The sequence below is a fragment of the Ochotona princeps genome, chromosome 13, assembly GCF_030435755.1.
Source record: "Ochotona princeps isolate mOchPri1 chromosome 13, mOchPri1.hap1, whole genome shotgun sequence".
NCBI classification, from domain to species: domain Eukaryota; kingdom Metazoa; phylum Chordata; class Mammalia; order Lagomorpha; family Ochotonidae; genus Ochotona; species Ochotona princeps.
Window position 1 is genome coordinate 3,019,144 of NC_080844.1, and position 11,362 is coordinate 3,030,505.

At 42.2% G+C, this 11,362-nt stretch overlaps 1 protein-coding gene across 1 annotated transcript; it reads left to right on the forward strand.

Annotated features, from left to right (window-relative positions):
- Positions 1 to 109: 109 nt before the first annotated feature.
- LOC101517538 (vomeronasal type-2 receptor 116-like) lies at positions 110 to 9,703 on the forward strand. Its single transcript, XM_058671877.1, is given in 6 exon segments — positions 110 to 312; positions 3,630 to 3,921; positions 5,490 to 6,296; positions 6,954 to 7,181; positions 7,474 to 7,597; positions 8,745 to 9,703. Coding segments are annotated over 6 exon segments (2,613 nt in total).
- The last annotated feature ends 1,659 nt before the right edge of the window (positions 9,704 to 11,362 follow it).

Genomic DNA, 11,362 nt, shown 5'->3' on the forward strand with positions numbered 1-11,362 from the left:
CAGCTAGACTCTGCCCTAAAAGCAGTTTCCACTCTATCCAATCCCCTATTCATCGAACCTGCACCCACACTCAGTATCTGTGTCTCCACCACAAGGGAATCCTGACAAGATGTGGTCTGTGAGCATCATCTTCCTGCTCGTGCCTGTGCTACATGTATCACAGGGTATGACAGATACTGATTGCTTCACATACCGTAAGCCAAGTGTGAACAGACATGGGGACCTGATGTTGGGTGGCTTTTTCCCCCTTTACTACACAGGAAGAAACAGCAGCAGTATCCAGCTCACACTTTCTTACTCTTCTCGGTCTTGGTAAGTTCATGGTCTTCTTAAATGTGGTTGTGACTGTGAGGAAGTGTATGTGACAATCCTTTCTGGCAATGGTGAATAATGTAGCTGTGACAGTAATGTTTACCAAGGAAGGCTCAGGTTCTATCCACATTTGTTCCTTCCATCCCTTTTGTACTTATTTTATATTTGCCTATTAGTCCTGTGTGGACAATGGAGTGACATCACCATTTCTGAGTCTGCTGCATTGGTTAGATGTCCCAGATGCAATGCTGGGAATCTCAGAGTTAGAGTGCTGGGACCTCACATCCTGTGCTGCCAGCACGCATGGAAAGGGCACTTGGATGTCCTGAGACGCTGAGATGATGTTATGTGATCAACGGTAGTTATTAAGGTGTCAGATGCCTGTTACTGCTAACAAGAGTGTGGTTATGTGGCCTGTGGTGGAGCTGTGTGTTTCTTGATTTGTACCATCAACCCAGAATGGGTTTATCCTTGTATAAAATATGGAATGCTTCAAGATGAAGGTTTCAAATGCTAGAAGTAATAGAAATAAAGAGGTTCAGTTTCCCTGAGGGTTTACTATGACCCTGAAGATTCTTTTCTAATAATGACATAATAGCTGCATTAATCCTTGGTTTAACACATCTGTGCAGCCTGTATTTCTAGAACTGAGATTCTGTGTCAATGCATAATGAGGACATTGGGACCAGCAAGTCTGTGCCTGCATCCTTGCTGGTAGCCACAGTGCAGGATGCTTCTCTGTATTGCTAAGAAGGCAGTGATGTCAGAAATCACTTTTTCCATTGCAGCGTGCCTGCCATTGCTAATGTCTTAGGACTCCCTGCATTTCATCTCAGATCATTGCCATACATGTGAGGAAGTGGTATGTGGGGCAACTGAGGGACGAGTTGGTTGTCTGTGAAACTACCTTTCACTGTGTAACCTGTAATCTTTCCTAGCCTGTGGCTTCACATTCTTGCTGTCCTTTCTCACTGTCTGCTTGAGTCTTCCTCTCTTGTGAGGGTGATGGAGTCTCCTCTCTCAGCTGTGCCATGTGGGAGTAAGTGAGGACCTGTCTTGCTCATGATCTCTGTGTGACATTCTCCAGGCCATGCCACACAAAGATAAGACTGCTCTCTGCCTTTGCACCTCAGTTATAAACGTGTCTGGCTAACTTGCTTGTGCAGATCTAATAACCATCATGTGCTGTCACACCCCAGAATGGCAGGTGCCTCAATCTCACCTAGGCCATATGGACCCTGATTGGTAAATTGTCCAGGAGTTGGACTCCAGTGCAGTTAGTGTACTTCCCTCCAAGTTCTGGACCTCGTGTATAAACCACACTGATTGAATCCATGTTGGGCACTAGATTTGATATTTAGTTTGTGTGACTGCAACAACCTGGTGATGAAGTTAATTTCATAAGTTTCACATAGCTCTCAGATTGAGGTAATTGGAGTGAAGTACTGAGTACTGAGTAATGAGATAGTCTTTAATCAAGATTCTTTAATACCTACCAAATCATTGCTGATTAACCTGTAGATTTTCCTAATCCTTCCCCAAATCCCCATACTCTTTTTCAGTGTCTCTATACCCCTCCTTCTCTCCCCTTGCCATGGGACAACCAATGTGCCTATGGCTCTCCTGTTCTTGTCTGTGATGAACACTTGGGGTGAAGTGACTCAGAGTGAGAGCTTACGTGCTTTCTCTATGTTCAGTTTGCAGCAATATTTGGTGTGTTTTTCTCAAATATCTTCTGATCTATGTGTGCTTCTGTGATCAAAATGGTGGTTGACTCAAAGAATGACTCTGCAGGTGCACAAATTAACCTCTGACAACTTAGCCTTTAGAAAAAGAGTGAAGGTAGTGAGCCTCCAGCTGGCAGCAAGAGCTAAAAATAACCCTGGGAACAAGAAGTACGCCCATCAAAATAAATAATCTAAATTAGTAGGACCACATGATGAAAAGGAAATATTGTTTCAATAAGTTAGATTTATTACTCTATTAATTAAGTTGAAACTATAGATGGGCAGAATTTCCTGGCCAGATTGATTTTTATCTTCAGGAAATCCTGTAGAGAATCTGAAAAGCTAATATGTTTAAGTGTGTATAGAATACTACCATTTACCTAGAGGATATGATGATGTTTTAAATTGCAAATATATAAACTTAAAATCCTGCATGACAGGATCTTGAAATGCTCTTTCATTAAAAGCAAAACACTGTCAATTAGAGATCTGTGAAACTCTAAGTGTGGAAAGCAGACATGAAAAACTCCTAATCAAGCAAAACTGAAGAAAAGAAACCCCATAATTTTCAGTGCAACTGAAACATAATTTTATGTGCAACTAAAAGACAGGTTGTATGAACATATTATGTTCCTACAAATTATTGGCATGCAGACATCCATTAGCATTCAAATGATGGAACATGTTTCATAAATTAGACAAATCAAACAGACATTTCAGGAAACTAGAGCCAAGAATCCATAGTGAGAAAACAGACCGTCTGTTCTCTTAGGAACATCAACTATGAAAGCCGTTCTTACGTTCAAAGAAGTCATATTTTCACCTAAGATATATGCTGTGATTATAAAGTAGATTGAAAATATAATATATCAAACATTAAAGGAAGAGAGAATAGGGCAGATTGAGGGAAAGAAGGAATATGATCATCATCTTAGAATTGTATCTATGAAAACTTAAAATAGTTTTTTTTTATATTAAGCAAAAACTTTTAAAAAATATTTGGGAAAAGAAGGAAGCATGTAAGAGTAATTATGCAATGAGAAATGAAAATTCAGAACAGAAAATTAAATAAATCAAACTAAGTGAAGATTCTTCATGATGTACCCAACTGTTTGTAAATCAAATGACCCTTCTCAAGAAGTATAACAATTGATCTGTTCAAGTGAAACTTTAAGGTGGAGGATTGCAGCAAGACCAGTGGTAAACACATCAGGTGCAGCTGCTTGCAGAGGCATGTGTCCTGTGATTTTAGAGTGCCAATGAGTCAGGTGGTTTTCAAGTGACCCTAGAGATCACTGACAACAGAAAGGCTTGCGCTTGCCTGTGTCCCCAGGTTTGAACATATTGAGGCTTACCTGGAGAATTGGTGAACTGTTATACCTGCTGGAACCACTTCCTTCAGAGGGTCCAAAGGCCACTCTGACATGCTCTGGAGCTCTGGGAACCTTCGTCTCAGCTGCTCCATGTGCCAGAGCTGAGGCAGGTATGGAATGGCACCTGAGTCTGTCTGTTGCTGCTTCAGGGCTAGACTGTATTATTGCTCTGAATTCCATGGTGTGATCTTTCTCTCTGATGTTGGTTCATGTTTAGGTGGCTGTGGAAGAACTACCAATATGTGTTGGCTTTTTACTTTGCCATCCAGGAGATCAACAAGGATCCTCACCTGCTCCCCAACTTGACCCTGGGATTCCAGTGGTACAATGCCTTTCCCGGTGAGCAGTTCACCTTATGGAGCCTCCTATACTGGTTGACTGGGAACACTGGGAATTTACCTAACTACATCTGCCAGACACAAGGAGTGCAGCTGGCCACCATTGTTGGAACCGCTTCAGCACTGTCCATTGAATTTGGAACCCTTCTGGAACTCTACAAAACCCCACAGGTCAGTGGGTTTTGAATCTGAAGAGAGATGTTTGAATCTTTCTAACCCATTTGCAATGAAGATGGCCCAGTGTGCACATCTGACCATGTTGTGGAAGGATTCATGCATTTTGGGGGACATGTGATTAATCCTAGTGCAAGCAGAATGAGATAGGGGAAAGAGCAGTGAATATTGAGATTCTGCTTAATTTGCTGCCTAGTTTCCCCTTATGATACTTCCAATTGCTGGTAACTATGCTGTTTCATGTTGACACCTGATGGTTTCTAAATGATGTGCCCATCATGCTGAAGTATCTTGTTGAAGAACATTGTCTTAGGGGTCACCCCAAAATTATTACAGCTGGGGATATAGACTTTGACTTCTGCTTGTGTCTTGGAAAACATTGATTCTGAAGGTGTGAAGTCATATTTTAAAAGACACATTTATAAGTCTAGTTGGAACTCCAAAGGGAGAGATAATAAGAAAATGCATATAGGGGTCTTTGATCCACTGGTTCAATGCCCACAGTCCCACAGTGGTTAGGTCTGACCCAGGCACAGCCATGTGGCATGTGTCACTTGAGTTGTCCAATGTGGCAAGAAAGGTCCTAGTTCTTCAGTCATACATGACTACATTTAAGGACATATTAGCAGGAAATTGGGTCAAAAGCTGATTAGCCTGGATTGGAATGGGTGCTCTGACACGGAATATTTGCATGAAAATCAGCAGGTTAACACACAAGTCCATGGGAGTGTTGAGACTATATTGAAGTAGGTAAGTATTCTTGAGTACAAGGGCAGATATTCTCAGCATTTCCAGAGACCATGCCACATACCCACCCATGTTTCAGATGTGTACTCCTTCCCATCTTTGTTTTAGAAGGAGAGAGGCAAACAAAGAGCACCCATCTTGTGGTTTACACACATGCATGACAGATGTGTAGAGCCAGGAACACATGCCAGTGAACATCATGATACAATTAGTTAAGTCAACATTACTGCCTCCCCAGAACTACCTAGCATCTCAGAAAGATGTCACCAAGGACCCAAACATGAGCAAGAATCAAGACATGTGTCTGTCAGACATAGGTTACCTTGCTATTAGAAGAAAATTTGCATTGCAAAATTGCTCTGTCCCTGTCCAGACAGGGTGAATGAATATCTATGAATGGTAGCATTAATTCCCAGCAGTAAGCAGTGAGCTCCAAATATCAGGTATTAACACAGTAGAGATTTCTGTCTGATTCAGAGTCAATTCCAACAGTGACTACTCTGCACCACCAACGACAATCCACTAGGAGATGGGAAAGACCATGGTCTTGGTCTCAGAACAGGTCACAAAGAGGAAACAGAATGGATGTATCTTCTTTAAAGCTATGAATGGAAATTGTATGTATTGACCTGAAGAAATGGGCACCCATATATGTTCTTCTTTGTGACCAGGACAGTAGGATGTTTCATTTCTACTGTACACTTCCTCTCCATTAAATATTGAATGGCTCAAGTCCACCCTGGGATAATTGTTTTCATTCAAATCCGGATGTATACCCAATTCAGACAGAGGTTGATCTTGATTTTCTGTGCTTTCAGCTGACCTTTGGTCCTTTTGATCCCATGCTAAATGATAAGAAGCAGTTACCATCCCTCTATCAGATGGCCAGCAGTGACAGTTCCCTGAGCATTGCAATGATGACCTTGCTGCTGCATTTTGGCTGGACATGGGTGGCACTCTTTGTGTCTGATGACATGAAAGGAGAGCAATTCCTGCAGGACATTCAAGCAGAGATGCTGAAGAGAGGAGTCTGTGTGGCCTTGACAGTGAAGCTCCCTGTCACCAAGAGGCTGTATCAAGAGAGTGATCTGACTTTCATGAGTAGGATCCAAGCTTCGACTGCAAATGTGCACATCCTCTATGGTGATGTAAGGGCCCTCATTAACGTGGACATTTCAGTGGAATTCTTTCTAACCATGGGGAAGGTTTGGGTGATGGCATCCAAGTGGGACATCGTTGTGTATGAGACAGACCACATACTGCACTCTTTGCATGGAGGCTTCTCATTTTTCCCCCACAGGGAGGAGATCCATGGCCTCAAAGATTTTCTCAAGACAGTGGAGCCTTCTCTCTTCCCAGAGGACTTTTACTTCAGTAAATTATGGCTCTTGCATCTGGACTGCTCACCAGCAGGGTCATTTTGTGGACGCATTGGAAACTGCTCACCAAATGCATCCTTGGGGTTTCTTCCAGCACACATTGACCTGATGACCCTCTCTGACTCCAGCTATTTAGTCTACAATGCAGTGTATGCTGTGGCCCATGTTACTCACACAATTCTTATGGAGAAAATGGAGCTGGGATCTCTGGGAGAAGCTGCCCAGCCAGTGATTCTTCCCTGGCAGGTATATATTGTCATTGATACATCATATATAGATATTCCATATATCCATATATGTGATTTTTTCTGAAATTTTTACATTAGTATCACAAAGTATGGGATTTCAGATAATGTTCTGATTATGGAGAAGTAGGGTAATGTCATTTACACGGTATGCACAGTGGATCAATATATTACTGGAGTATCATCTTCATAGTTTATATTCACTGAAAATCAATTTCTAAAGATTAGGGAAACATGATATTTGTCTGTTTTGGGCTGTTGTATTTACAGCAGCTAGAGGTCTCCAGTTCACTACATTTTGTTGCAAATGTTGACCCAATATGACAGCAGTAACTTTACCTATAGTCCATGTTGAAATCAGACACTTTTGAGAGGATAGAAATGAATTGCATACCGTTTCTTGAAATGATAGGATATGGACTGTGAGCTATTAAGCCCACTTACCTGCATAAGTACAAAGGGTTTTTACTTACAAGTGAGCTACAAGAGTTCAGTTTATCTAAACTCAGGAAATGTTTGAGCATGCAGAGAAAAGCCATGCCCTTTCCCATAAGAGAATCTGGAAATTGAGCACAACAAAGAAATCTTGTTAAGCACCAGTGCCCTACCATAACTAACTTGGATACTCTCCCTGTCTCCAATTCTGCCTGTCCTCCAGCTCCACCCAGTTCTGAGGAAACTCCAGTTCAGAAACAGTGCTGGAGATGATGTATCCTTGGCTGACCCAAGGCGTGGCGTGGCACGTTATGATATCCAGAATGTTGTGAATTTTCCTGCTGGACTGAGCTTGCTGGTGAAAATTGGAGAGTTTTACTCCACTAGTTCATATGAGCAGGGGCTGTTGATCCATGCAGACCTGATAGAATGGCCTGTTGCCTTCAAGGAGGTATGATTCTCTTTGGATGTATGATACCTCCTGGTACGTCTGAATGGAGCTGCTTGAAAATATTTTGAGGTCAGTACTACTAGGTTCTGTTTTGGTACTTTGGAGAGGCTTAAGGAAGCAGCAATGGCCATGATGTGATGCCTGCAATGGGTGCATTGGGAACACCTCCAATACAGGGGGAGAGGATTCAGTTGTGACCTTCAAGTGAAAGTGAAATGTATGTTGTGAGAGAGAATACACTGACATGCTTTGGAATGGTTGATAATGCCCACTCTTTCTCTTTCCCCTTCAGACTCCTCAGTCTGTGTGTAGCCAGAGCTGTGGTCCAGGATTCAGGATCTTGCCACAGGAAGGAAGACCCATCTGCTGCTACACCTGTGTGTTCTGTCCAGAGAGAGAAATGTCCAATCAGACAGGTAAAATATGTAGAAATTCCAATGGATATAGCTTTACTTTCCTTATCCATTCTCCATAAAAAGACAACAAAAGAGATTTACTGGCAGTGTGTGGATAAACTGCACCATGGTTTTGAATGTACGTATACATTTGCTCATGCAATCTATCTCTTTAGGTTCATTGTAGGCACTTCTGTATTTGTCTGGCATTCCTTAGAGTATGGCAGCCTTAGCACTCATTCAGAATGGTATAAATGCCCGCCAGAAAAGAGTCCTCATATGAATGATGTAGGTAAATAAATTGCATTCTAACTAAAAAAATGTCAGTGACATAATCACCAGTTTTCCAATAGCACATGGAAACTTAAATACAACATGTTTTACATTCCAGTTCAGAAACATATGGAATAGTTTCTGCTTGTGTGAATATTACATTTACATGAGGATGGATCAGAGCTATGTTTTAGGGAATTATCACACACTTAACAGTACTTTGAGTATATAATGAATTCTTTTAAAGTAATGATATTCCTTAACTTGAAAAATAGAATATCTCCATCAGTAACTTGATGAAAATCACAAAACACCCAGATTTCCTACCATTAAAACATCTATATTCAAATGCAAATTTTGTTTATTCAATAAACTAAAAAAAAAAGCGTCACATAGAAAAATGATCAAAAGTTTTCCAAGAGAATGAAGATGTTAAATGAGGACGCACATGTTCTGTCATTTGCCATATGAGGATTGAGAGCATTGGTTTTAGTAAGGTTGCCATAAGCATTTGGGCTTGCTTCTGTCTGGGAGAGAAGGCTTTAAAGTTGATGTCCTTAGGCAATACAAAATGAGAACACAGGACTTGACATGAGGCAGACTTAAAGGAGTGGATGAGGTAAAGGTTGGAAGAACCCATGAGCAAGGGATCCTCTTGTGTCACAAAATGAGCCCACCTTAGCACATGTCAGTTAAGATCTCTTTGAATGTGTTTCTTCCCATCAACAGATGAGCACTCTGCCTAGGTTAGAAAGGTAGAAACTGGCTCTAGTATGCCCAGTACACATCACAATTGATCTGTATTTTAGGGGCATAGTAGAGCTGATCCATTTTCACAACTGGGAATGATTCTGAATTACCACAACAGACACCCTGACTCTTTCTCTTCCTGCAGATGCAGTGCATTGTGTCCATTGCTCAGAGGATGAGTACCCAAACAGGGAGAGAACACAGTGTTTCCCTAAACTGGTGACTTTCCTGGCTTTAGAAAGTTTTCTGGGTACTGCTCTGGCCTGCATGGCTCTGGCCCTCGCTCTCCTCACTGTTATCGTGCTGGGGGTCTTTGTGAAGCACCAAGACACACCCATCGTCAAGGCCAATAACCGCAACCTCAGCTACATCCTGCTCATCTCACTCCTCCTCTGCTTCCTCTGCTCCTTCCTTTTCATTGGCCGTCCCAACACAGCCACCTGCCTCCTAAGACAAACCACATTTGCTCTCATGTTCACACTGGCTGTTTCTGCTGTGCTGGCCAAAACCATCACTGTGGTTTTGGCCTTCAAGGCCATGAAGCCTGGAAGGACCATGAGACGATTGCTGGTGTCAGGAGCCCCAAAGGCTGTCATTCCCATCTGCTTCCTCATCCAACTGACTCTCTGTGGCATCTGGCTGGCAACATCACCTCCCTTTGTGGACACAGATGCACACTCTGAGCATGGACACATCATCCTCTTGTGCAACGAGGGCTCCATCACTGCCTTCTACTGTGTGCTGGGATTCCTGGGCTCCTTGGCCCTGGGGACCTTCACTGTGGCTTTCCTTGCCAGGAACCTGCCTGACACGTTCAATGAAGCCAAGTTCCTGACATTCAGCATGCTGGTGTTCTGCAGTGTGTGGGTGACCTTCCTGCCTGTGTACCACAGCACCAAGGGGAAGGTCATGGTGGCTGTGGAGGTCTTCTCCATCTTGGCCTCTGGTGTGGGTCTTCTGTGCTGCATCTTTGTCCCCAAGTGCTACATTATTCTGATAAAGCCTGAAAAGAATTCTTTGAAAAGCTTGAAGAAAAAAACAAGTTCTAATTGTGTCTAAATATTTTTTCCAAAACATTCACTGTCATCCTTGCAGCGTCTGTAAACCAAATATGACACTTAACTGCATTTAGGTGTATAAAATACTAGGTCCTTCCTCCTATATACTATTTGTGGGTAGTACAGATACCCTAGCAGAATATATGGGATCCATGTTTGGTCCTGGCTCAAACTTGTACCTCTGAGCACCACTCGTAAATCCTGGTTCCGGCCACCCAGCCTGGTTTGACTCCTATTGTTGGCTTTGGACACAGTCCTGACACAGGCATTGGAATGGAGAGATGCGAAGCATAAAATGGGATATGTCTCTGTTTCGTCACTTACATTCTATGTCTCTTTCCCCCAGAGTTAATGTACAGGCTGAGAAAGTCTTAACTGAGTAAAAACAATCATGGTGTTATCCAAACCTCAGATCAGCATGAAGATACAATATTCATGTTCCTTTATTTTAGCATGGCTCTTCTGGCAATGGCAGAGTCTGAATGTTCCTCTTTTCACGTATCCTACGCAAATAATGTTAATGTCAATGTTAATGCTAAGACATCTGAATCATTCAGGCTTTACATTCCAACACACCACCCCTGTTGAGTGTTTTTCATTTCTTAGCTGACACAATGGTTTAAGTGAGATTTCGCTCCCAGGTTGAGTTCAGGGGTCACTTGGTCTTCTTCTTGCTCCTTTTCAAGTTCTGCCAGAACATTCTCTTTTCATAGTGAATGCATTGTCCATGTCTAGAGGACACTGGTTGCAAAATTTTATGTTCCTCAGCAGTATACATGGTTTTACCTTTGCTTGAAGATTTCTTCCTTTGATTAAACATAGTGACACTGGGCTGTATTGGTTGATATGAAAATCTCACAGCCACGAAGAGCTGTTTTCAGCTGGAACAATGAGTAGCAGGAAAGTACCGCCACATCCATGGTGCACTTCCTGATTTGGTACAGTTTGTTCAAATGCATGGACAGCAATTTCCTCTTTGTGGACAGAACAATTTTCCATCACCCCATAAGTAAATTCTGTACACTATACAATCACAACGACCTCAGGTCATGCAAGTAACCACTTTCTAAGTTCTCCACTTTCTAAGTCATAGTTCAAATACATAGTTAGCTTCTTCATGAAAGCAAGGGCAAGAGCTAAATTAGTTGAGGAAATTATATCAAGTCCAGACAATAGCAATGAGGTATCTGTTAGAAAAAAAATCTTAAAGGGTGCTTCATCTTGTAGTATCTATTTTTACCCACAAAACAATACTTGGCAGATATTTTATTCTTACTTATATGCAATCCTTAGAAAAGCAATTGGGTGTGCAAAGGTTTCAGAAATTTAATTATGTATTTTGGAAAATCTGAGTCTTTCAGTACCTGAGGACTTAAATTATAGCTGTTTCAGCAATGAAATGCAGTTATGTCCTGAATAATGCACAGGTGACCAACAGACACGCTTTAGAACAGCACAATAATAAGTTTTTAAAAGGACCGCGTGTGATAGTGTAGTTGTTAAAGTCATCGTTGTTCACACCCCGGGATCCCATATGGTCACCGGTTCTAATCCCAGTGGCCATGCTTCCCATCCAGCTCCCTGCTAGTGGCCTGGGAAAGTAGTTGAGCACAGCCCAAATCCTTGGGACACTTCACCCCCATGGGTGACCTGGAAGAGCTCCTGACTCCTGGCTCTGGATTGGCTCAGCTCCAGCCATTGTGCT